The sequence below is a fragment of the Cololabis saira genome, chromosome 9 (assembly GCF_033807715.1).
Source record: "Cololabis saira isolate AMF1-May2022 chromosome 9, fColSai1.1, whole genome shotgun sequence".
Taxonomy (NCBI): domain Eukaryota; kingdom Metazoa; phylum Chordata; class Actinopteri; order Beloniformes; family Belonidae; genus Cololabis; species Cololabis saira.
In genome coordinates, this window is record NC_084595.1 from 42,667,364 (window position 1) to 42,695,023 (window position 27,660).

Here is a 27,660-nt window from a genome sequence, read left to right on the forward strand (position 1 = left end):
ATTTTATTTATATAGCGTCTAATACAACAGAGTTGTCTCTAGACGCTTTCCAGAGACCCATACCCAGAACATGACCCCCGAGCAGTTATTACATAAACAATGGCAGGTAAAAACTCCCCTAGTGGGAGAAAAACCTTAAGCCAAACAGTGGCAAGGAAAAACTCCCCTTTAGGAGGGAAGAAACCTTGAGCAGGACCAGGCTCATCAGGGGGGACCCTCCTGCCGAGGGCCAGACTGTTGGGTCAGGGACGGCAACAGCACAGCAGGCAGGTGGAAGCAGCAACGGGATGACCGGGGGTGGGGACCGCAGGCCAGCACACAGCTCCCGAAGCTCCGGCCCAATCAGCAAGTCCCAGGTTGGGGTGCAGGGTCAGGAAAAGACTTGTGCTCCGTAATGCAAGCTACAAGCCACCCATGGCCACCTGCAGGACAAAAGAGAGAAAAGGGAGGAGAAGGGGGGGGCAGCAACGGGATGACCAGGGGTGGGGACCGCAGGCCAGCACGCAGCTCCCGAAGCTCCGGCCCAATCAGCAAGTCCCAGGTTGGGGTGCAGGGTCGGGGAAAGACTTGTGCTCCGTAATGCAAGCTACAAGCCACCCACGACCACCTGCAGGTTCCGGTGTCCGGCAAAGGATGCTGCAACATGGACAAAAGAGAGAAAAGGGAGGAGAAGGGGGGGGCCAGCACAAGAAAATAGTTCTTGTGCTGGCTCCTTATTTCTAGGTAAAATGTCTCATTTTAGTAAAAAATCTCATTACACTTAAAACAAGACTCATCACTGGAAAAAACAACTATTTTCACCTGTTTCAAGTAGATTTTCACTTGAAATAAGTAGAAAAATCTGCCAGTGGAACAAGATTTTTGAAAATTGACTTGAAACAGGTGAAAATTGTCAAGCAATTTTAAGTTATTTTTCTGGTGTTATTTTTCTGGTGATGACTCTAAATGTTGAAATAGCAGTAAAACCACATTCATTGATGAAATGACATAAGGGATGGAAAGGTGGGATGGCAGTTTTACAGGGGGGGGGGGTGATTTTGACCGTTTTTATTTCAGGGGGGGATGACACCCCCCCATCCCCCCTCAACTCCAGTACTGTGTATAACTACACAGTCATATAATTCATGTAACAGCTCAAAAAACAGTTTTAATAACACTAACCCAAATCGGTATCAGAATCGGTTTGAATCAAATCTTGATAATCGATTCTGAATCTTAAGAATTGGAATCAAATCGATTCTTGACATCTGAATGGATCCCCAGCCGTACTTTTGGATCCAGACTAGCGGCCAGTAGAGGGCTGGGTGGTTTCTGTGGTCAGATATTTGTTTCCACTCATCACGGCTGGCCCGTTTAGTGTCCGGGAAAGTGTGTCAGAGTGAGACGTCTGTCGTCTCTCCGCATCTCCGGGTCGGCGGGGCGGCCGGCTCCTGGTCTCCCTGCTCCGCTGCTCCTCCACGGTGCAACCTCTCCGCTTCTCCGACCCCCTTCCCCCGGCTCTCCCTCCGCCACCCTCCAGGGATGCTCCGGCTGTGGCTGCAGGCTGCGGCCGCGCTGCTGCTGCTGGGCCCCGGGTGCCGGGGCGGCGCGGCCCGGCTCTACACGGAGGAGGACCCGCTGGTGATCCTGACCCGCGCCAGCCTCAAGCCCGCCCTCACCAACTCGTCCTCGGCCTGGCTGATCCAGTTCTACTCGTCCTGGTGCGGACACTGCATCCACTACTCCGACACGTGGAAGGCGCTGGCCCACGACGTGAAAGGTACCGACACAGCCGCTGGAACACCAGACTCCGTCCACATTGTTGTTGTTTCTACACGTCCTGTTGACATGTGAGCAGCAATTAAGGATTATGTCATCAGCAGGTAGGATTTTGGACTAAACTGGACTCGGTTGTAAATTCGGCGTTATGACTAAGTAAATCCGAAAGTGAACTTTGGTAAAATCACAGCTTTAATACGTGAGGTCAGCGTTTGGAGTTATTTCTGTTTAGTAATGGGAAGTAGTCTCAAAGTTCCGTTTTTGTGTACAAGATTGTGACGTATTGGACTGTAGGTCCAAGTTCGAGCCTCTCCGGTGCAGGGTCATGCAGGAGGGGCCAGCAGCTGCTCCCCCCGGGTCAGGGACAGGTGCCCCCCGTGGGAACCGAGCCTGAGCTCCATCTGTCCCCGTCCCTGGGGAACCTTCCCCGCACCAGCTGGCGCTGGCGCGCATGCGCACCACTGTCCTGAGGAGGACGTCTATTGTGAACTGTTCAACCCAAGCTCATTTAAGATTATTTGAATGCAAGCTTGAAAGACTTGGTACAAAAAGTAGTGGAATGAGTGTTTGGTTGATTATTTAATCAGAATCAGCTTTATTGGCCCAGTCCCAATCCCCTCCTAGTCCTACTTTTCAGTCCTACCCCTAAATTTTGCGCGTTCCCGTGAGGGTAGTGGTGTCCCAATTCCTCTTTGCATGTAGGGCTAGTGGACATAACGAGGGCTAGTGTGTATGAATCTAGCCCTTCACAGCAAGGGATTTCAGATGCTGACTTCGCGACCGAGGGCCAGAAAAATTTCCCAGAATGCTTTACGTCATCATTTGCAGACTGAATCAAACAAAAAAACATGGCGGACATTTCAAATTTTTTGTGAAGAAAATAAATATTTTGAGTTAGTTTCTGCATAAAAATGCGTTTTGATTACATTTCTAGCGAGAAATATATATTTTACTTTCATAATATTCACTCAGTGAATTTACATAATCACTCGCTTGCTTGTTGTTGCGTTGTATCTTTAGATCTCGCCAGAATAAAGTCTGATTTATGGTTCTGCGTTACACCAACGCAGAGCCTACGGCGTAGGTTACGTGGCGACGCACGCAGTACGCCGTACCCTACGCCGTAGCCTACGCCGTACCCTACGCCGTAGGCTCTGCGTCGATTTAACGTGGAACCATAAATCAGCTCCCGAGCCGGCGGCTCTTCTCATCCCGAAAACATCGCAGCAAATTTCTTAACAGGCGTTATTTGGATAAACTGAGCCCAGGTTGGGGATCTTAACAGTTACTTTTACGCCTGAAAAAATATTAAAACTTACTAAAGTGGCATATTAACAGCGCTACAGCGGAAATTAAAACAGCTTTTAGCTCTCAGCTTCCTGATATGGTGTGACGTATGTGCAAACGTAACTACGCAGTCGCTTATGTACCCGAACGTAAACCACGCAGTGACGTAGCAAGTAATGTCCCAATCCCTAGGGAAGATTACAAGGGCCCTACAGTTTGTGGCTTCATTTTTAGGGCTAGTGGTAGTGAGTAGGGTCAACATTGGGATTGGCCCCAAGTTTGAACATGCCCGACAAAGAATTTGACTCCGGTTATTTCGCTCACTGTACCCAGATTTAAAAAGTAGCAAACAGTAAATAAACAAATGTGGCACTTATTAACATATATACAATTAAAAAAAGTGAAAGATGCAGCAGAATGAGGTAGATATGATTATTGGAAAGGTGCATTGTTACAGCATATGATTGTGTTATTACAATTACTGTTATTATTATGTCCAGAGGGGAGGAGTTCGAATAGTAAGAACCATACAAATACCGTACTTCCCGCACGATAAGGCCCACTTAAAATCCTTATTTTTTTCTCAAAAGCCAGCAGTGCGCCCTATGACCCGGTGTGCCTAATGGTCCGCAAAATACTGCATTTAAGAACCATCTGTGGCGCCAAAAAGGGCGGGGGGTAAAGGAGACGGATTGTAGGGGCCCATGATTGAGGGTGGTCCAGACAGGCCCCCAATGATAATGAAATGATAAGACAGGAAATAAATAACAACACTAAGTTATTAACTAATATACAATCATTTTCATTTTATTAGCTGCAGCTGCTGAGTTGTTTTTTTTATTTCATAGTTTGTCTATCGTTGCATCCCCGTTGCTGAATGTCGTCGACGCGATCTCCCACAACAGAAAACTAAGCTTTTCCTCATTTCTTGGTTAAATGATAAGAGCTTGGTTTTCTGGTGGTGAGAAGTTATTTTAGTGTTTTGGATTTCACTGTCTTCTCTTCCATCTCTCAGTCTGACGCTAATAACTGAACAAGCACCCCGTTTGTTGCACAACATTGTTCAACAGTAAAGGTGTTCACCTGGACAACAGACTGGACTGGAGATACACCACTGATGCTGTTTATAAGAAAGGACAGAGCAGACTTTACGTCTAGAGGAATTTTAGGTCCTTCAGTGTTTTCAGCAAGAGTTTGTCTTCTACAAGTCTGTTGTGGAGAGTTCAATCACATCTGCAGTCGTGTGTTGGGGAGCAGCATCAGAGCCAGAGACTTGAAGAAACTGAACAAACTGATAAAGAAGTCTGGTTCTGTTCTGGGGACTATTCTGGACCCTGTGGAGATGATTGAAGGAGGATACTTAAACCCTGTACAACCCTGAACATCCTCTTCACAACATAGTGATTCAGCAAAAGACCTTCCTCTGTTGAGTTCAGTGTCGAGCCTTCTCATTCTTGGTCTCTTGTTTGTTGTGTAGCGTCAAACAAGGACACAAGTTATCAAGTTCACTGTTTCTGGGAGTGTTGTTCTTGAAGCCAGATGTCAGCTCACGAGAACTGTTGACCTCAACTGGTACAGAAACCAACCTGTGTTTGTGTGTGTCAGACTGGCAGGAGGCCATCACCGTTGCCGTGTTGGACTGCGCTCTGGAGGAAAACTTCGACGTCTGCAAAGAGTACGGAATCAAGTTCTATCCGACGTTCAAGGTAAAAGTGGCTGCTGTTTGGGCGCTGCTCTACGTCGCCCCCTGTAGGAGCTGACGGGTGCTAACGGGTGCTAACAGGTGCTAACGGGTTCTAACGGGTGCTTGTGTTTGCAGCACTTCCGGGCTCACGGTTCTCCGGCAGACAGAGGGAATATCTACAGAGGTGACTCGCCAGCTCTGCATTTACATCCACTTTTCATTTATATGTGTTGTGTTGATTTACTTAAAAACAATGTTGTTTTTTTCCTTTTATAATGTTATTCTCATTGTTGGGTCAAGGTTGGGACACGGTTGGGTCAGGGTTAGGGTTAGGGTTGGGTCAGGGTTGGGACAGGGTTGGGACAGGGTTGGGTCACGGTTGGGTCACGGCTGGGACAGGGTTGGGTCACGGTTGGGACACGGTTGGGTCAGGGTTAGGGTTAGGGTTGGGTCAGGGTTGGGTCAGGGTTGGGTCAGGTTTGGGACAGGGTTGGGTCACGGTTGGGACAGGGTTGGGTCACGGTTGGGACAGGGTTGGGTCACGGTTGGGACAGGGTTGGGTCACGGTTGGGACATGGTTGGGACAGGGTTGGGTCACGGTTGGGACAGGGTTGGGACAGGGTTGGGTCACGGTTGGGACACGGTTGGGTCACGGTTGGGACAGGGTTGGGTCACGGTTGGGACAGGGTTGGGTCACGGTTGGGACAGGGTTGGGTCACGGTTGGGACATGGTTGGGACAGGGTTGGGACAGGGTTGGGTCAGGGTTGGGACAGGGTTGGGTCAGGGTTGGGTCAGGGTTGGGTCAGGGTTGGGTCAGGGTTGGAACAGGGTTGGGACAGGGTTGGTTCAGGGTTGGGACACGGTTGGGACAGGGTTGGGACAGGGTTGGGACAGGGTTGGGACAGGGTTGGGTCAGGGTTGGGACAGGGTTGGGACAGGGTTGGGTCAGGGTTGGGTCAGGGTTGGGACACGGTTGGGTCAGGGTTGGGTCAGGGTTGGGACAGGGTTGGGTCACGGTTGGGACATGGTTGGGACATGGTTGGGACAGGGTTGGGACAGGGTTGGGTCAGGGTTGGGTCAGGGTTGGGACAGGGTTGGGTCAGGGTTGGGACAGGGTTGGTTTAGGGTTGGGACAGGGTTGGGACAGGGTTGGGTCAGGGTTGGGACAGGGTTGGGTCAGGGTTGGGACACGGTTGGGACAGGGTTGGGCAGGGCTCCAGACTAACTTTTTCACAGGTAGCACTGGTGCCACCTAGCTTTTCATTTAGTAGCACCAAAACAAATTAGGTAGCATCATATTTTTCATTGCTAACATTAGTTACATTATTAAGCATTAATTAACTGTTTACAGATTAACAATCATTATGTATAGGAAACGCATATAGCCTACAGTTAGGCTAATTAATGTTTACTAGTCAGAGTTAGTTAATAAATTAAAAGTTGGATAATATAATTTATATAAATGCTTAGTAATGTTAATGTACTAACTAATGTTAGGCTAATTAAGGTGACTTTATGGTAAAGTGTTACCTCTGTGTTTTTATAAGATACCTGATCATTTACCTACAGAAATGAAAATGCTACATTTAGTCTGGGCTATCTCGCCCATCAGACAATCTAGCAACAGAAAATAAAACAGCAACAAAAATAAATATAACCATAAATATACAGGACTGTCTCAGAAAATTAGAATATTGTGATAAAGTCCTTTATTTTCTGTAATGCAAATATGTCATACATTCTGGATTCATTAAAAATCAACTGAAATATTGCAAGCCTTTTATTATTTTAATATTGCTGATCATGGCCTACAGTTTAAGAAAACTCAAATATCCTATCTCAAAAAATTAGAATATTCTGGGAATCTTAATCTTAAACTGTAAGCCATAATCAGCAATATTAAAATAATAAAAGGCTTGAAATATTTCAGTTGATTTGTAATGAATCCAGAATGTATGACATTTTAGTTTTTTTAATTGCATAACAGAAAATAAAGGACTTTATCACAATATTCTAATTTTCTGAGACAGTCCTGTAAACTTGTTTGCGTCGTTGTGCTTGAACCACTTCTGAATATCCATCGTTACTTTGTGTTAACGCAGCAGCAGAGAGCAGCGTCTTGCAGATCAGTGCATACACCGGCTGATTTATGGTTCCGCGTTGCACCAACGCAGATCTTACGGCGTAGGATACGCGGGGACGCGAACGTACGATGCGCGTCGCCGCATTCCCTACACCGTAGGCTACGCCGTCGATTTAACGCGGAACCATAAATGAGGCTTAACGCGGGTGCATTTATCAGTTTTCTTTTCGTCTTTTCAACTGAGCAAACACATAAACTGAGGGTGCAATGCCTATGCACCCTCGTAGAACCAGGCCTGCCTGTCCCTCGTATCTTAACCACGGGAACTGGCCAGAAAGCTGTACTTTTTTTTCTTCTCCCCACTCTCCCCCGCCTCTTTCGCCAACCTGTCACTCTCTTCATCAGAAGGAGAAGAATCCATGATTCTTGTCGCTCCCTCTGCTGACCCTTCTCCTCCTCCTCCTCCACCACCACCAGCCCATCTTTCTTCTTAAAATAATCGACTATAGACCGCTTCATCCTGCATCTGCTTTGTTTACCTTTTTGAGCGCGCTGCGTGTACGCGTGCGTGCACTGCTGTGCACGTAACGTGCGCAGACCGTACCAGGTGCAGTCAGACAGAGAGAGGGGAGAAATAGGACTCGCAGGAATGAGCCAGAAAGTTAGATTGTATTATCAACCACTCCATTAATGCACTAACACAGCCGAGTGAAAAAAAAAAAAAATATATATTTTTTTCCACTAGTCCTCTTGCAAGTAGCACCGGAGCGACCTCATTAAATTTTAACTCGCACCTTAATAAATTAGGTCGCATATGCGACCTAATAGGTCGCATATGCGACCTATTAGGTCGCACTCTGGAGCCCTGGGGTTGGGTCAGGGTTGGGTCAGGGTTGGGACAGGGTTGGGACAGGGTTGGGTCACGGTTGGGACACGGTTGGGACACGGTTGGGTCAGGGTTGGTTCAGGGTTGGGACAGGGTTGGGACAGGGTTGGGACAGGGTTGGGACAGGGTTGGGACAGGGTTGGGACAGGGTTGGGTCAGGTTTGGGACAGGGTTGGGTCAGGGTTGGGACACGGTTGGGACAGGGTTGGGTCAGGGTTGGGACAGGGTTGGGACAGGGTTGGGTCACGGTTGGGACACGGTTGGGACACGGTTGGGACACGGTTGGTTCAGGGTTGGGACACGGTTGGGACAGGGTTGGGACAGGGTTGGGTCAGGGTTGGGTCACGGTTGGGACAGGGTTGGGACACGGTTGGGACAGTGTTGAGACAGGGTTGGGTCAGGGTTGGGACAGGGTTGGGTCAGGGTTGGGACAGGGTTGGGTCAGGGTTGGGACAGGGTTGGGACAGGGTTGGGACAGGGTTGGGACAGAGTTGTGTCAGGGTTGGGACAGAGTTGTGTCAGGGTTGGGACAGGGTTGGGACAGAGTTGTGTCAGGGTTGGGTCAGGGCTGGGACAGGGTTGGGTCACGGTTGTGTTAGGCGTTCCGACACGGAGGTCAGAGAACAAATGTGTGTATTTTGCTCCAGGCGCAGACAGGGAGATCCAGTCTGTTCGTCAGCTGATGGTGAACATCCTACAGAACCACACCAAACAGGACCGGCCCCAGCACTGTCCTGCATTAGAGCCGTCCAGGTACCAGCTCCTGATCCAGAACCAGAACCACAAGCCCTTCAGAATACTGCTAACCCCCTCATTTGTGTGTTTTTTCTTTCCTGCGTAGCTCTGCCGAGCTGCTCCCCCTGCTGGGTCAGCGGTTGGATCACCACACTGCCATCATCGTGGAGGAACCGGACTCGTACGTAGGAAGGGAGGTGAGACCCAAAACAACATGAAGCCCTGCCGGAATACAGATGCTGAGGCTCAGCAGAGAGCTCTGATGATCCAGAACCAAACTGGTAGCCTGGAACTCTGGAGTCCAGATCTGGGCCAGTAGTCCAGTCTGATCTGATAGTTCAGAACTGACAAAAGATGCTCCAGAACCAAGCAAGCAATCCTAAACCAATCTGGTGGTCCAGAATGTTGCTCAATGATTTGGGGGACATGAACGATAAAATGTTGCATTATCATTGTGAAACTCGATCTTCTTTCCACCAGAACTCTGGAATTACGGGTGGAGTCAAGCTCCATGAAGAAGAGCCTACATGTTCTTAAACATCCCGTGTGAGAGGGAACATGATCTATCTATAGTTCTGATAAGCTTTCAGAGTCGTATCACCTGACTGCTGATGGAGAGGATGTTCTTAGGAAGAAGCTTCTTTCAGAACTCCCAGAGGAATACTCTTGTTTCAAAGGCCTGTTTGTTTTGCTGTTAACTGCAGTAAGAGACCACTGAGACTGGTTCTTGATTGGTCTGGAAGCTTGTGACATGAGAGAGACTCAATTTCAGAATCTGAAAGTCACCTAAACATTCAATAAAAACTGTATTCATATGTTGCTGAGTCACATCAGTTCGTACCAACCAACCTTTAAGTGACGTGTTAGTTTTATTTTAGAATACCTTTAGAGAACCGGTTCTTTAATGTTTGTCTGTTCAGACACAGTTATGGGATTTTTTAGAATCTGGCTTCTATTTCGAGTAGTTGTCTCATACGGTCGTCATGGTGACTGAGAGATGGATCCTCTTAGTACCTAAACCAGCTGATGGTCCAGATCCTAGCCCAGCAGGTCTACGTGGTCCCTGAAGACTCTACTGATCCTGATCACCAGGGCCCTCATTTATCAATCGTGCGTAGAAAAGGTTCTAAATTCTGTTGTAGGAATGAAATTTAGAATGTGTGTAAGTACAAAAAAACTGAACTGTGCACATGTTCCCCGTTCAGTCACAGTTCAGCAATCTCAAACTTCACATGTAAAGTTTGAGACTCTTTTAATGGGTTCTATTTGTAGTTTCACTGTTCTACCACTAGGTTTTGTGTGTACGCATGGTCGGAGCTGTGCGTATATTTACACGTGTTTCTGCGCACAAATACATGTTGATAAATACCATACTTTGCCTGAGAATGCTCGTACGCACGCTTTACGCACAGATCTGTGCGTACGCACGGTTGATAAATGAGGGCCCAGGTTCCTCTAACAGAACCAAGGCTTACATTGTGATTGACAGGTTCCATGGTTGTGATTGACAGGTTCCATGGTTGTGATTAACAGGTTCCATGGTTGTGATTAACAGGTTCCTACCTTCATATGTTCATGTGGTTGATTGTGAGATTGTTGCAGCTCCACTGGTGTGTAACTTATCTGGTGATGTGGGGACTGTCGTGTCCTTCATGTGGTCGTGAACTTATTGTTGACGTCACGTTTCCTGTGTGTGTGTGTGTGTGTGTGTGTGTGTGTGTGTGTGTGTGTGTGTGTGTGTGTGTGTGTGTGTGTGTGTGTGTGTGTGTGTGTGTGTGTGTGTGTGTGTGTGTGTGTGTGTGTGTGTGTGTGTGTGTGTGTGTGTGTGTGTGTGTGTGTGTGTGTGTGTGTGTCAGGTGATGCTGGACCTGCTGCCCTACTCGGGTGTGGAGGTGAAGCGAGCTCTGAGCTCGGACCGCCCCCTGCTGGACACCCTGAAGATGAGCAGCTTCCCCTCCATCTACCTGCTGCAGTCCAACGGGACGCACTCACACCTGCACAGGTGAGGGGGGGGGGGGGGCTCCTTCTTCTCCTGCTCCTCTCTTTCTCCTCCTGTTCTGCCCCTTTTCTCCTTTTCATCGTTTCTTCTCTTTCAACCTTTTTCCTCTCCTTTTGTCTTTCTCTTGCTCGTCTTGCTATTTTGTCTAATCCATTTCCTCCTTTTCTTTCTATCCTTCTTGTCGTCTTCTTTTCCTGACTCCATTCTTATACTCTTTTCTTTTCCTCCACTGTTTTCCTCCTTCATTCTTCTTTTCTACCTATTTCGTCCACCTTGTTTTTTTTCCTCTTGTCACTTTATATTTGAAGTTGAAGCGTGAGTTTCGTCTCTGCTCGGTGGTCAGCAGATTTGTTTGTTTTGCTTTCCATTTGAGTGGATCTACATAAACATCTGCGTAAATCAAGACAGGCACCAGTGTTCAAACACTTAGTTCTGTTTATTTGGTTCAAACTGTGTATTTGTAATCAGATTACTCACCATCCCTACCTCGTGTTCCTGGATCAGAAGGATGAAGAGCCGAACTCTTCCTGTATTTATAGGGGTTTCCTCATTGGTGAGGTCGTGGGAGGTTAATTATGGGGAGATTTGTTGTGTTTAGTTTAGGCCTGTGTTGAAAAAATCGATTTTCCGATTCTCATATTAATTCCTAGAAATCGATTCGTATGTCTAAAGATCGATTGTTTTTCATCATTACAACTTTTGGTATTTTCTTGTTTATGCCCAAAAAGGGAATTTTTTGTTGGACACAAGAATAACTGGTGCCATGTTTTTGCCTTTAAATATGTTTAAAGGTATAAAAAACATTAGAGTTTTCAGTTATAATTGCATAAATTGTCTATATTTCATTACTTTATATACTGTCTTGGGGTTACATTTGCATAAAATGCTAAAAACCAAATTTGCAAAAATTAAAAACCGAAATAGAGCAAAAATGGAAAAAAATTCAAACGGAATGTGGGAAAAAAATAAAACCGATTTCATTCGTCCTCTGTTTTCTGCCCTGCATCTGTTCTCAATCCACCCTCTTCATCTCTCGTATTCCCCCCCTTCCTCCTCTATTTCTTTTCAACCGTTTTTTTTTCCGCTCGTCCGACTCTTTTCCCCTCCTCCCCCGCAGTGAGAAGGGGCTTCGTTTCTTCTTCTCCTCCCTGCTGAGGGCGTTGCCGGGCGTCCAGCGGCGCAGCAGTTCCACGGCGGCCCACGTGGGGGCGCTGCCGGACAAACAGAGCTCGGAGCCGTGGAGACCCTTTGACGGGTGAGTGGGGGGGACAGGTGAGGTGACCTGTAGGCCTGGGTTGGAAAAAAAAATGTTTGATTCTAAATCAATTCTCATATTAATTCCTAAAAATCGATTTGTATGTCTAAGGATCAATGTTTTTTTCATCATTACAACTTTTGGTATTTTTTGTTTATGCCCAAAAAAGGAATGTTTTGTTGGACACAATGTTTTTGCTTTTAAATATCTTTAAAGGTATGAAAACAATAACATTTTCAGTTATAATTGCATAAATTGTCTATATTTCAGTACTTTATATACTGTCTTGGGATTACATTTGCATAAAATGCTAAAAACCAGATTCGCAAAAATTTAAAACCGAAATAGAGCAAAAATGGAAAAAATTAAAACGGAATATGGGAAAAAATAAAACTGATTTCATCCGTCTCTGTTTCCTCCCTGGATCTGTTTGGTAATTCTGCTCCACGATGTTTCTGAAAGCAGTTCTATCAGCATTCTGGGAGCTGATTGGTCCTTACAGCATCATTAGCTGCAATACTTGCTGTTTAATCTCAATATAATACTAGTATTAATATTTTGCATAACTACAGTCATATAATTCATGCAACACCTCAAAAAACAGTTTTAATAACACTAACCTAAATCAATATCGGAATCGAATCGGATCAAATCTTGATAATCGATTCTGAATCTTAAGAATCGGAATCTAATCGATTCTTGACATTTGAATGGATCTCCGGCCCTGCTGACCTGTGTGTCTCTGCAGGTCCAAGGTGTACACGGCCGACCTGGAATCTGCGCTTCATTACCTGCTGCGGGTGGAGCTGGCCACCCACGAGACCCTGGAGGGGGAGGAACTCAAGGTCTTCAAGGATCTGGTCACACTGGTTGCCAAGGTAACAGCAGGGCTTCGGTGGGGTGACACTTGACTAAACAGGAAACTGAGAAGAAAGGAGCGTCTGAGGTCCCAGTCGACCCGGTCATCCTGCTTATAAAGGGTTGTAAACACATTATAAATGTCTGTCATAGATACCATAATGACCTGTTCATGAAAACTGGGTGTGAATCCGACAAACACCTCTCCCGCTCACGGTAGAACCCTATTTTATTCCAAACAGAACATAAACAACATATTAGATGTCGAAGCTGAGATACTTTGGGCCCGATTTAATAAGATCCAAAATAAAGAGTACTAAATTGCGTGTGCACTGAAAAAGTTTGCACGTGTTGTTGTTGTGTGTTTTGCGGGTGATCAACTAAGATTGTGTGCGCAATTGATAACAGGTGCAAACCTCAGTATTTAAATGAGGTGTTGCGCGTCTTACGGTTTGCGGCGCAAACTTTGCGCCATGGAGAGTGGATGGAAAGCAGGATATAGTCGCAAGCGCAAAATGAAATTTGACAAGTTGGAGTTATAGAGATATTAGTGGAAGAGGCAAATGGTTGTGCCGTATTCAGCACCCCTGCCGTGAAAAGCACCCCCTCGTATATTCAATGATAAGTAGACCAAGAAAAAAAACAACACACTGACACTTCAATATATTTATATATACACACTCACACAAACACATACTTAGGAGTTTATATTATATATATTTACAAATATTATGGAAGACAACACAGTAAGCAGGCTATTAATTAATGACATCAATAACCATTTACCCGATTTTTGTTATCTGTGACTGTGATTGTGGGAAAGTATGACTATTGTGGAATCCATGAGCGCATTTAAACATGAATCATTACTACAAAACTGGACGCTAAACAGAACGTGACACGGAATGAGAATATCATTTTTGTCAGACGAGGGGGTGCTTTTCACGGCAGGGGTGCTGAATACGGCACAACACCGGGGTATGAAGACTGCAGAACATATAGGCGCACAATAAGAAACACTTTTTTCTCCATGAAAACACGTGATTTATTTATTATCACAAGTAAAAAAATGAATGTGCCTCCTGTGGCAACCTTTTGCTGAATAATACTCGATTTAACATTCAAATAAAATATTTCTCCTTTTGCATGTGGAGATTAGCACCTTCCTTTCGAACGTATTAAATACAGACGCAATCACAATCCACGCAATTACTTTCAGGCTTGGTAAATCTCATTGCGCGTGGTAAATGGACCAATTTGCATTTTCCCCTCCCAGTATTTAGGTATTCATCAGGGCAAAAGTACTAACTGAATTGCGTGTGCTTTTTTGCTCATTTGAGAGGTGCAGTCCTCTTTGCACGCTGTTAGTAGATCAGCTGGCACTTTGGTTTGCGGGTGCTGTCAAGTTTGCACACGTTTTTACGCACGCAAACCTTTAGTAAATCAGGCCCTTTATCGTTTCATGAAGTAATCCACTTTATTTAGAATAAGATTGGCGCAACAAACAGCTGGCAAAGTAAAGAACATGAATCCGAACCCACTAGAGGAGCGTTTGACAGTGAACCAGGTGAACTGTCAACAGGTTTCAGTTAGTTTGACCAACAGCTTGGATAGTGGAGTGCCCCACAGCTCTGTGTTTGGGCCCTTGCCTCTCCTCATGGAGGAAGTCTGGAATGGATTCCTGCTGTGATTTGGTTAACACTGAGCTCCTCTGACTTCAATCAAACTAAAACTTGCTGTTCTCACAACTGTGTTTACTGCAAAGATTCTCTGTGTGCAGCACGGGTGTTTCTTTGCACAGGCAGAACTCTCATGGAGCATACATGCAACTCCAGACCACGCAGAGCTCTGTGGAGAACAAGCTAACACTCAGAGAAGACCAACCTTCTTACAATTTGTGCAGAGTTCTTCTTCTTGATCCTTTATTTCATTCTTTAAAAGAAAAACTAAACAGTTCAATATAATTACAACAAATCTCTTTCCTTGAGTGAAAGGGAACAGAAAGATGACTAAGCTTATTTTATCTGTCCCTTTTTCCTAAGAAATCAAATTTCAATTAATGTAATAATAAAAAAACAAAACAAATTACAAATTACGCAATTAAAAAAAAACACTTTCCAATAAACGTAATAAAAAACTACAAAAAAGTTATAAAATAATACAAAATAGCTGTCGTCAAACACAAATAGTCGTGTTCTTTTTTGATTCAAAGAAAAAAAAAATATGACAATGTTGCTAAAAAGAGAGAGAGGAAAAAAAAGGAAACCCGCCTAACTTAACACTCAGTACGTTTCCATGCAGCACAGAGATGGGATTTCTGATGGTATCAGATAAACATCCAGAAGACCCAAACACTTGTCTGAGTTTACATGCTGTTCAGAGAATCAGATAAATGTCCAGAGCATGGCTGACTCCGTGACGCTATGTGGCGCTGTAACCATGGTAACCATTTCAACAAAGAGCCACTTCCGGTTGACGGTTGTTTTGTTTGGCGCCAATGTTACGCCTTCCGTATATTTTTCCACTTTATTTTGATCTGCTCCGGTGTCCTGATGAAGCTTCTGCCATCTCTTTCGCAATCTTCATGTTGTTGTTTAAACAACTATTTAACACGCGCCGTCTCCTTTCACTTCCGGGTGAAGCCCCAGAGGAAATTCTCCAGCTGCTCAGACTGCAATATCTGATGTCTCCGTATACATGGAGTTAACATTCCGACTGTGAACAAGTTATCTAGGTGTTGCTATTCGATTATTAAATGTCCTATATAGGTCTGAAGTAGATCAGAATAAGGTGTTTACATGCAGTTTAAAAGTCCAAGCAATGTCTTATAGGATCAGAAATCCGATTGAACTGCTGCATGTAAACGTACTGAATTATTATGATATTTCTTCATCAAAAAGGCTTTTATTAATATTATTATTATTATTAATTTATTAATAATTTATTATTGTTCATGGAGAACTCATTAAAACTCTCACCCCTCACTCACTCTCACCTCTCCCCTGCAGCTGTATCCAGGTGCAGGCTCTGTGGTGAAGCTGATGGAGACGCTCTCTGACTGGCTGCTCAGTCTGCCCCTGCAGAGAATCCCCTTCCAGGCCGTGCTGGACCTGGTGGACAACAAGATGAGGGTGAGACACACACACACACACACACACACACACACACACACACACTCTCACCTATGCACATATGTGAGTGTGAGCTGATCCGTTCCCTCTGCAGATCTCCGGTGTGTTCCTGGGGAAGGAGCTCCGCTGGGTGGGCTGCCAGGGCAGCCGGCCGGGCCTGCGAGGTTACCCATGCTCCCTCTGGACTCTGTTCCACGTTCTGACCGTCCAACACGATGCCATGCCCACCGCTCTGGAGAACACAGGTAGAATCTCCTGCCATCTCACCTGAGACTGCACCGGACTGACGTAGAACTGGAGCGCTTAGCTCGATTCCCCTTTCAGAGCTCCACAAAGGTGAAGCTGCTTCAGGAACGGTGCCTGAACACTGACCAGTTGTGGGAACGTACGTGGTTCTGAAGAGAGACCCGACGTCCGTGACAACAACATGGTTTTGTACAGCCCACCAGGGCGGGGGATCGATTCAAATGTTAAGAATCGATTCCGATTCTTAAGATTCAGAATCGATTATCAAGATTTGATCCAATTCGATTCCGATATTGATTTGGGTTAGTGTTATTAAAACAGTTTTTTCAGTTGTTGCCTGAATTATATGACTGTAGTTCTGCAAAATATTAATACTAGTATTATATTGAGATTAAACAGCAAGTATTGCAGCTAATGATGCTGTAAGGACCAATCAGCTCCCAGAATGCTGATAGAACTGTTTCAGAAACATCGTGTGGGTCAGAATTACCAAACAGATCCAGGGAGGAAACAGAGATGTAGGAAATCAGTTTTATTTTTTAACACATTCCGTTTTATTTTTTTCATTTACTGTCCAACAAAACATTCCTTTTTGGGCATTGTAATGTAATGATGGAAAAAAAATCGATCTTTAGACATACAAATCGATTTTTAGGAATTAATATGAGAATCGATTTAGAATCGGAAAATTGATTTTTTTCAACACAGGCCTACAGCCCCCAAAGCTAAAAGTAACATTGACAACTTTTGATAAATCTCTGCACGGCTGGTCCTCCTTTCACAGCTGGAGATGCACCGGTCCACCGTGTTCAGCTTCAGATCCGGTTCTGATGTGCAGTTACAAACATTTGGAAAGCGACAAACACTTTTTCTTCCCCAAAAAATTTCAGTTCCACCACTTCTGTCTGAACAAATGGACCAGAATTCCAGTTCTGTCTTGACATATGGACCAGAATTCCAGTTCTGTCTTGACATATGGACCAGAATTCCAGTTCTGTCGGCACAAATGGACCAGAATACTGGTTCAGTCTGGAGACATGGGAACATTGTAGACCCAGACTGGTGCAGCCAGGTTACAGTTTGGAGGCGGCTCTACCAAAAGTCCAAAGGAGTTCTGGAAGGAAATGTTGCATTTCCGACTGATGTTATCTATTTGTCTGGCGGGAGCGTTTATGACGGGTTTGTGTGTAACCGTGTGCAGGTCTGGAGGGCGAGGGCGCTCCGGTGCTGCAGGTCATGCGTCGCTACATCCGGATGTTCTTCGGCTGCGAGGCGTGCGGCCGACACTTTGAGGCGGCGGCCGCCGCCAGCTTGGACGGCGTGACGAGCCTGGAGGAACAGATGCTGTGGCTGTGGAACCAACACAACCGGGTCAACACCAGGCTGGCCGGTACACACACACACACTCAACAGAAGTCAACAGAAAACTCACAAGTTACCATTTTTATAAATTCACAACTATAAAAAACTGGAAATTGTGACTTTAAAGGAATTTTTTACATTTAAACCAGAAGAACATCTGACTGAACTTAGAAATGTATGAGACACAACTCAGAAGTTCCAGCATTAATCTATTTCACAAGTTTGAATGTATTAACTCTAGTGCTGTCAGTTTAGCGCATTCATTAGATTAATTAATTACACTGCTAATTAACGCGTAATGAAAATTAACGCAATTAATTATGAGTGGCAAAATGCGCAAGCATCTTAAATGTGTCCCATTGAGGGACCCGTAGTTCACTTGGCAGTAACAGGTCACTTCCCTCCTGCTGCTGGTCAAACTAACAAAGCAGTGACAGACCTGGACGACTCAGGGGAGACTCAGCAAATCTTTACTGGGCCTTTGAACGGCAGTTTATGTATAAAAAGAAAGAAGACAGGACTATCAACAAGAACGTGGTGATATGTACATCACCGGAGCTGCTCCATTCCAAATGAAAATGGCCATTCCGAATTAAACTTAATTCCGAAGTAAGTGGCTGGTTTATTCCGACTTTAAATCTGAATAGAATAATTCCGTGATCATGTAAACACTCATTCCTCTTTAAATTAATTCCGGTCTTTCTTTCTGCTCGTTCCCTCGTCCGTCTGTCTCCATGACGCTTATATTCCGCGCTGGGCTGGTTTTCCAAACAAAGTTTCAAGATGGCAGCACGCAGTAAACGGTGGTCAAGAGCAGAGACATTTATTTAATAAATAGAAATAATTAAAAGAACAGATGGAAACAGGAAACATCAAAATTGTGACCTTTTCAAAGTTGTAGCGGCTAAGTTAGTTTTTATTCCGGTAGACGTAACTTCCGGCCCCCCCCCCCCTATCCAATCAGAACCTTCCCAACTAGTGATGCACCGAAATGAAAATTTGTGGCCGAAACAGAAAAAAATAATAAACACTTGGCCGAATACCGAACAATACCGAACATGGTTCTTCAGCAGCTTTTCATTTATTTTGCCAATTTTTTCACCATTGCATAAATCAAATACATTTGATTTAGGCATGCTTTTCAAAGAGAAAAATCTTTTACAAAATTACAAGGTAGAAAATATTTATTGAACATAAAAAAATGCAAATTTTGTAATTTCTCAGCATTATGTTGTTTTGGTTCCACCTCCTGGTAAATGTTAGGTAAAATTCTTATGGGGTTAGTTTTTGGTTGGCCAACAATTTATGTAGTGCGCAACGTTACGGGACAGAGCGGCCAGTCTATTTCCTTATTTTACAACGCCGTTACTAATTGTTCGGTTTTTCCCCCCACTTTTTCCACCGAACACCGAAAGTGTTTTTTTGCCATTTTCGGCCGAACAATTTCGGTTACCGAACAATCGGTGCATCACTATTCCCAACCCCCAGACCTTAAGAGGAATTGGAGAAAGCCGATCAAACGTGTTTTCCATGTAAACCTCAATTCGGAATTACTATTTCCATGTAAACTCGAAGGAAAATAGTTTAATTCTGAATTATTTAATTCAGAATAATTAGTTACGAATTAAAAAACATCATGTAACCGTGGCCATTGAGGGGACTGCTCCTCTGGTGGGCGTTGAGGGTGGAGCCCCCCGGTGGCTGCAGCAGGAACTGCACATCTGTTTAACGTGTACAAACACGTGGGACCTGGCATTCCTGCAGCTGACGGCGGTCTCTTCCTCTGCTTCCTCCCCAGGCTCGCTGAGCGACGACCCCCTCTTCCCAAAAGCCCCGTGGCCGAGCCCGTCCCTCTGCCCGTCCTGCCACGAGGAGAAATACGGCGTCCACGTGTGGAACCAGGACCACGTCCTCCGTTTCCTCCGACATCACTACGGCGCCTCCAACCTGTCCCCCAAATACTCCCTGGGTCCCCCGCACCTCCCGCACCTCCAGACCCCTCCCCCGGCTCCGGCCGCCTCCACCCAGGCTCCGGTGGAGCACCGGGGAGCAGCGGGAGCAGGGAGGGAGGAGCCGGACCCTCGGCCTGGAGGACACCACACTCAGACCGGGGACGGGAAGGAGGAGGTGTTGAGTTCAGTTGGAGGAGGAGGAGGAGGAGGAAAAGGAGGAAGAGGAGGAAGAGGAGGGAGAGGGGGCGTGTGGATTCTGGGTCTGGGTTTCACCAGCGTGGACATGAGTCTCTGCGTGGTTCTCTACGTCTTCTCCTGCCTCTTCCTCATGCTCCTCTTCTTCTTCTTCCGAGTGCGATCCAGGAGGTGGACGCTCCGACACTCGCGGCTCTACGTCTGACCCGGACCTGGAGCCGGTTCAGGGCAGACGGGGACGTGTCAGCTCGGATCAACGCTGCAGCGGTCCGTTTCTACTGGTCTACCGTTTCTAACACAGGACCTGATCCGTCGGCCGTTTGTCCATCGCCTGGACCGCCACTCGCATCAGGAACCACCACTGATCGGCCCGCGCTGCTGCAGAACCGAGGCCAGCTCAAAGCTCAGGTGGTCCTCATGCTTCATTACAACGCCGTGGACAAAGACTTTGGACCTTACAGGATCCTCAGTCTGAACTGGATCAGAATCTCAGACCACGTTAGTGCCAAATGATGCCAAATAAAACCTTCTGAAATATAACGCGCCAAACTCCGCCCCTTCTGCTCCAGCACTCGACGTGTTTTTGTGGACATGTGAGGACTTGAGCTCCCGAGCACCTTTATGGGCTCAAATTAAAGCCATAAATATTTTGTATCTGTAAATAAACTTTGTACTTGTAGAAATATTTTGTGCATGTGCAAAAAAAATTGGTACTTGTAGAAATATTTTGTACATGTGTAGAACATTTTTGTAGCTGTGGAATTAATTAGTCTGTGTGCAACATTGGATATACAAAGCTACAAACTTTTTTTTACAAAAGCTTTGACATGCCAATAATAAGAGCCAATCAGCGATCTTTGGCACGGGTTTCAAAGCGTTTCTGGAGAGCCAATCAGCACATTGCATCGCCTACTGACTAGCCAATCGGACCATATCCTCCACATAACGAGAATGATCTGAGAAACGGATAGAAAGAACTATAGGGTAAAACCCACTGATTGTGATATTGTGCGTTGTACAATAGCCTTGGTAAAAACTCCAAATATACTTCTGCCATTTCTTCTGCCATTTGCTAGTCGTGTCGGTGTGCAGTGCAGCGCCGATTGGCTAGTCAGTAGGCGATGCAATGTGCTGATTGGCTCTCCAGAAACGCTTTGAAACCCGTGCCAAAGATCGCTGATTGGCTATTATTATTGGCACGTCAAAACAACGCCATAATTCGTAGTTGTAAAAAAAGTTTGTAGCTTTTGTAAAAAAAAGTTTGTAGCTTTGTATATCCAATGTTGCACACAGACAAATTAATTCCACAGCTACAAAAATGTTTTACACATGCACAAAATATTTCTACAAGTACAAAGTTTATTTACAGATACAAAATATTTATGGCTTTAATTTGAGCCCATATATCTTGTGGTCCGTCCTCACGCTGGGGCAGAACTTGGTTGAAGGGGGTCTGAATCTGAACCAGGACCTGGTTGGAACCCGGGCAGAGGACTGGTGAGAGTCAGGAAGAGAGACCTCCTTGTGCTGGATATGTGGCGGTTTGGCGCCACCCGGTGGTCGACTGAGTTTGTTCACAATGAACTTTGCTGAATCAACAAAAAAGTTGGAGATATGAACAATTTGAAGTATTTTTGTAATGAAGTTGCAGAACGGAGAGTTCAGAGAGGACTGCCGCATCGCCACCCGCTCAGCCACACCCACAAAGGGGGGAGGGGGGTCTTTAATTGAGCTTCATTTGAGCCTTTTAATTGTCAGTATTTATTTTCCAATTATTTTACTGTGATGGGTTTCAGAAGGGTGGGTGGGTTTCAGAAGGGTGGGTGGGTTTCAGAAGGGTGGGTGGGTTTCAGAAGGGTGGGTGGGTTGGAGAGGGGTGGGTGGGTTTCAGAAGGGTGGGTGGGTTTGAAAAGGGTGGGTGGGTTGGAGAAGGGTGGGTGGAGAAGGGTGGGTGGGTTGGAGAGGTGTGGGCGGAGTAGGGTGGGTGGTCCACCGTTTGTCCTGCTGTTTTTTATCAACTGTGACTCTTTTTCAACCATTTTTGCTTCGTGTCAATTGTATTTTTCTGATTGTTTGAGATCCTGTAAATGTGTCTGAATAAATGTTGCAGCAGATGTCACTGACTCGCATTATTGCAGGGTGCTGGTTCAATTCCCTGTGCTGCCATGACTGCAGCTCAACGTCTACTGGACGTTTTTCAGAGTTACACGCTGGAATCTGAGAACACGTCTCCATCCATCCATCCATTCATCCATACATCCGTCCGTCCATTCATGCATCCATGAATTCCTCCATTCCTGCATCTATCCATTCATGCATCCATCAGTCTGTCCTTGCATTCATGCATCCATCAGTCTGTCCTTGCATTCATGCATCCATTCATTGATGCATTCGTCCAGTCATTCATCCCTCCATCCCATTATCCATCCATCCAAATATACATCCATCTGTCCATACATGCATTCATCAATCCATCCACTCATCCATCCATCTGTTCAATAATCCATCCAGTCATCCATACATGCATTTATCCATCCATCCATCCACTCATCCATCCATCTCTTCATACATGCATTTATTCATCCATCCATCTTTTCAATCATCCACTCATCCATCTGTTCAATCATCCATCCACTCATCCATCCATCTGTTCATCCATCCATCTGTTCAATCATCCATCCACTCATCCATCCATCTGTTCAATCATCCATCCACTCATCCATCCATCTTTTCAATCATCCATCCACTCATCCATCCATCTTTTCAATCATCCATCCACTCATCCATCCATCTGGTCACTCATCCATCCATCTGTCCACTCATCCATCCATCTGTTCAATCATCCATCCACTCATCCATCCATCCACTCATCCATCCAGTTGTCCAGGTTTTGGTTTGGGGTTAGAGTCTGGCCCAGGGAGATGGAGCCTCTACCTGCTCCAGATGCTCTGGTTGGAGCTGAGTTGTCCTCAGGTCCACTGAGGCCTTGCTTTGCATTCATGCCCATCAAACCTGTCCACACGGGTTCTGATGTCCACATTCCAAACAAGTGCTGCTGGATCTGAAACAAGGAACCCCCGAGTTGAGCAGCCCTAGCGGCGTATGTGCTGCAGAGGTAGAGGCTGGTGATCTGGAGACAGGCCAGCTTGTGTCCCCCGGTTACTGGGGAGCTTGGAACAGGCAGTTTACAAGTACTGTCCTTTTAGGGAATGGGAGAAGATGGAGATGACCCCAGCCCAGACTAGCGGGATTTAAACCGGTCACAGTGATCCTGAGTTACAGTCAAAGTGTTATCTCAAGTGGTGCAGCGGGTTAGGGTTAGGGAACGATGGACGATGGATCTCCATGAATTGAATGTTTCACCGAAATTCTCCGTCATTAGTTGACATTTTCCACATGTTCCTGTATTTGGTGTCTTGGCTGACGAATTAAAAACACACGGGACTACATGGACACATATGTAGGTAGTCTGAGTCGGCTTCACGACAGTCTTCCAGGTCTTCATACTGCTGCCCTGCAGCCAGAATTAAATCCACAAACTGTTTTTCCACCCATGAGTATAAAAATCACGGTGAGACTGGAAAGGCCCGGTCTGTGAGGTGATCCTAGTGATCAGTAGGGGAACTGCAGGTCTGGAACCAGCCCCTAGTGGGTTGGTCAAGAAACTACAGGTCTGGATCCGGATCCTAATCCTGGTCAGAGGCCAAATATTCAAGCAGATGGTGTACATTTGTATGACGATGCTCTCTCCACCCTTTCCCCATTTACATCCAAGAACTGGTGAGGTGAGAGCCATGAGCTTGGGGTCCTTCAGGCCTTATTTTGGGGTGGGGATAACACTGGAGTACTTCCTCAGCCGGGAGTTGTGCTGCTGTCCACTGATCTTTGAAAGTGATCAGTAAACAGCTGCACAGCTCCTCAGCCACTGATGCTGTCTGGGTCAGGTCCTGTGTTCTCCTTGGTCTTTGAAGGTTCTCCCCACCTCTTCTGTGCTGTTCCTGTGGACTTGAAAGATTATATGATTGCGTGGAGACAGATGGTGCTGTCTGTCTCAGACCTGGAGAAGGAAGAATTGGGGTTAATAATAATGAATTTAACTTGTAATGCACTTTACATTCAATGAATCTCAAAGTGCTACACTTAGACCATTATTCATTCATACACATTCTCACCGGTGGTGGTAGCTACGTTTGTAGCCACAGCTGCCCTGGGGCAGACTGACGGAAGCGTGGCTGCCATATTGCGCCAAACGGCCCCTCCGACCACCACCAACATTCATACACATTCTAATGGGGCAAGGTGGGTAAGGTGTCTTGCCCAAGGACACTACCACAGCAACTGGGACGGAGTGGGATTCGAACCGCCAACCTTCCAATTATTGGACGACCCGCTCTACCACCTGAGCTACTGCCGCCCCACTACTGGGGTTACTGGGGAGGGATGCTGGACTGCGAACTGGTACCAAAAAGGTCATGCGGCGAATGTCTCCTCCACCTTTGTTTATGGCCTGTTAACCTCCCTGTCACTTTCCTCTCTTTTCATACTCTGTAACAGTGGGAAAAAAATCATTTTGAGGGTTTGTTTGAGCACGTTTGTGATCCAGGGCTTGTTACTTGGGAACACTGTTACCTTCTTAGTTGGAAGGATGCTATCCACACAGAAGAAGATATGAAGACACTGTGTCCACTTGCTCATTGATGTTGCTGGAGGTGGAAAGGAGGTTGTCCCAGTCTGTGGATTTGAAGCATCCTTGCGGTGTTGCAGTGCTGTCACTGGTCTACTGCCGGATGTTTTTGCCACCCTTCTCCGTCGTTCTTACAGGCAGGGTGTAGGCTGGTGGCAGCAGGACGGTGTGATGATCAGCAGAGCAGAGAAGAGGAAGGCCAATTGATCTACATGCACCAGAAACAGATCCATAGCGTTTGTGCACGTTCCTTCCCTGGCGGTGGTGCAGGTGACACACTGCTGAAACCCTTTAAGTGACTTGCCATTTGAGCAGTGGTTGAGGTCTCCCGGGATGAAACTGAGGGACTAAGAGCAACTGAGTTCCAGCTTGTAGAGGGTTATTGGTTATGTTTAACGGTTGTATATGCGTTTGCCCTAGGGTTGATTTAAACCGTGATGAAAAAAGACTGGGGGAACTGTAGAAGATGGAGGGAATGGAGAGAAACTGTCAGCAAGGCAAGGCAAAGCAAGTTTATTTGTATAGCACCTTTCAGCAACACAGGAATGTGCTTTACATAATAAAAATATGAAAAGTGAAGAGGGAAAAAAAAGTAGTTGATGTCTTTGATGCACGTCTCCTCACGGACAATGGTCGTTGAGAACCAGCGTTTGTTACTGACACATGTTGCCGCCATGTTTACTCGTGAGCTCAGTGTGTCGGTTGAGTCTCAGGGCTATGTGGAAGCCATCAATGTCACCACTGTCATTTTTATTCAGCCATGTTTCCATTAATATAAGAATGGAGGCAGTCCGGTATTCATGCACATGGTTAACGTTGGCTTCAGTTCATCTCTTTTGTTGTGCACATAGCCCACGTCGACCTGAATGACTGAAAAAATGCTCAATGCTGACTGTCTTCCATCTTCGTTCTGGCCCTAATTCAACCCCAATTCTTTTCTTGTTACCTTTTTTGTGAGTATGACGGTCCAGACGTATCTCCTGGGGTATAGCATCTGTAAGGACAGCATGGTGGGGGTAGAGTAGAGACCTCTCTGGTTTACGTGAGTCGCTGCCCACCAGGAGGACTCAAGATCTCTGATGTTCCTGGGATCTCTTGGGGCCACTCTCCCAGCTTGGAGGTCACAGCTCCAAGTGCTCCAACTACTGTATTATCAGCACCACTGCTGTCTTCACCTTTTACATATCCGCTATCACTTCCTTTAACCCTTAGTGATTCTGCAACTGCTCATGTCATTTCTTCATTATATTCAGTCTCTTAGGATTTCAACGTCTATAACTGCTGCTTTCTTCTGATGTTTGTCAACCACCACTGGTTGGTTCGCCATCACCAATTTATCGTTCTGGATCTGGAAGTCCCACAGGATCTTTGCTCTTTCATTGTCAACTTGGATGTATCACCCATCTTGACCTGGGGACTTCCAACCCAACCTCAGTGCAGATGTTCTTATAGACTATATCCGTTACTTGGTTGTGTCATTCCATGTATACTTTACCTGCCAGCATCTTGCATCCCACTTATGTGCTGGATTCCCTAAGGGTCTTGTTTGGTGTTAGATGGGGTCTTGTCTAGTCTCTGTTGTATCTGGGCTCCTGTTTGACCTGGTCTTTGTTGTAGCTTGGGTCTTGTTTGGTGTGGTAGACCTGGTCTCTGTTGTATCTGGGCTCTTGTTTGGCGTGGTACACCTGGTCTCTGTTGTATCTGGACTCTTGTTTGGCGTGGTAGACCTGGTCTCTGTTGTGTCTGGGCTCTTGTTTGGTGTGGTAGACCTGGTCTCTGTTGTATCTGGGCTCTTGTTTGGCATGGTAGACCTGGTCTCTGTTTTATCTGGGCTCTTGTTTGGCGCGGTAGACCTGATCCCTGTTCTATCTGGGCTCTTGTTTGGTGTGATAGAACTGGTCTCTGTTGTAACTTAGGTCTTGTTTGGTTTGGTAGACCTGGTCTCTGTTGTATCTGGGGTCTTGTTTGGTGTGGTAGACCTGGTCTCTGTTGTATCTGGGCTCTTGTTTGGTGTGGTAGACCTGGTCTCTGTTGTATCTGGTCCCTTGTTTGGTGTGGTAGACCTGGTCCCTGTTGTATCTGGGCTCTTGTTTGGCGTGGTAGACCTGATCCCTGTTCTATCTGGGCTCTTGTTTGGTGTGATAGAACTGGTCTCTGTTGTAACTTAGGTCTTGTTTGGTTTGGTAGACCTGGTCTCTGTTGTATCTGGGGTCTTGTTTGGTGTGGTAGACCTGGTCTCTGTTGTATCTGGGCTCTTGTTTGGTGTAGTAGACCTGGTCTCTGTTGTATCTGGTCCCTTGTTTGGTGTGGTAGACCTGGTCTCTGTTTTATCTGGGCCCTTGTTTGGCGTGGTAGACCTGGTCCCTGTTGTATCTGGGCTCTTGTTTGGCGTGGTAGACCTGATCCCTGTTCTATCTGGGCTCTTGTTTGGTGTGGTAGACCTGATCCCTGTTGTATCTGGGCTCTTGTTTGGCGTGGTAGACCTGATCCCTGTTCTATCTGGGCTCTTGTTTGGTGTGATAGACCTGGTCCCTGTTGTATCTGGGCTCTTGTTTGGCGTGGTAGACCTGATCCCTGTTCTATCTGGGCTCTTGTTTGGTGTGATAGAACTGGTCTCTGTTGTAGCTTGGGTCTTGTTTGGTGTGGTAGACCTGGTCTCTGTTGTATCTGGGCTCTTGTTTGGTGTGGTAGACCTCGTCTCTGTTGTATCTGGGCTCTTGTTTGGTGTGGTAGACCTAGTCTCTGTTGTACAGAGGGTTGCAAAAGTATTCACCCCCCTTGAACTTTGTGACCTTTTGCCACATTTCAGGCTTCAAACATAAAGATATAAAACTGTAATTTTTTGTGAAGAATCAACATCAAATGGGACACAATCATGAAGTGGAACGAAATGTATTGGAAATTTCAAACTTTTTTAACAAATAAAAAACTGAAAAATTGGGTGTGCAAAATTATTCACCCCCTTTACTTTCAGTGCAGCAAACTCTGTCCAGAAGTTCAGTGAGGATCTCTGAATGATCCAGTGTTGACCTAAATGACTAATGATGATAAATGGAATCCACCTGTGTGTAATCACGTCTCCGTATAAATGCACCTGCACTGTGATCGTCTCAGAGGTCTGTTTAAAGCGCAGAGAGCATCATGAAGAACAAGGAACACACCAGGCAGGTCCAAGATATTGTTGTGGAGAAGTTTAAAGCTGGATTTGGATACAAAAAGATTTCCCAAGCTTTAAACATCCCAAGGAGCACTGTTCAAGTGATAATATTGAAATGGAAGGAGTATCAGACCACTGCAAATCTACCAAGACCTGGCCGTCCCTCTACACTTTCAGCTCATACAAGGAGAAGACTGATCAGAGATGCAGCCAAGAGGCCCATGATCACTCTGGATGAACTGCAGAGCTCTACAGCTGAGGTGGGAGACTCTGTCCATACGACAACAATCAGTCGTATACTGCACAATTCTGGCCTTTATGGAAGAGTGGCAAGAAGAAAGCCATTTCTTAAAGATATCCATATAAAGTGTTGTTTAAAGTTTACCA

At 45.9% G+C, this 27,660-nt stretch overlaps 1 protein-coding gene across 1 annotated transcript; it reads left to right on the plus strand.

Moving 5' to 3' along the window:
* The first annotated feature begins 1,368 nt into the window (after positions 1-1,368).
* On the plus strand, positions 1,369-20,114 carry qsox2 (quiescin Q6 sulfhydryl oxidase 2). Its single transcript, XM_061730151.1, has 12 exons — positions 1,369-1,759; positions 4,651-4,751; positions 4,865-4,913; positions 8,347-8,452; positions 8,541-8,631; positions 10,291-10,436; positions 11,551-11,688; positions 12,437-12,566; positions 15,555-15,677; positions 15,772-15,922; positions 17,125-17,313; positions 19,084-20,114. Exons 1-12 carry the CDS (start codon positions 1,522-1,524, stop codon positions 19,635-19,637), a joined length of 2,016 nt encoding a protein of 671 aa, XP_061586135.1. The 5' UTR covers positions 1,369-1,521; the 3' UTR covers positions 19,638-20,114.
* The last annotated feature ends 7,546 nt before the right edge of the window (positions 20,115-27,660 follow it).

Coding starts and splice junctions, on each gene's coding strand:
- qsox2 (XM_061730151.1), top strand. CDS start 1,522: ATGCTCCGGCTGTGGCTGCAGGCTGCGGCCGCGCTGCTGCTGCTGGGC. Junction 15,678..15,771: donor TGGTGGACAACAAGATGAGG/GTGAGACACACA, acceptor TTCCCTCTGCAG/ATCTCCGGTGTGTTCCTGGG. Junction 17,314..19,083: donor GGTCAACACCAGGCTGGCCG/GTACACACACAC, acceptor CTTCCTCCCCAG/GCTCGCTGAGCGACGACCCC.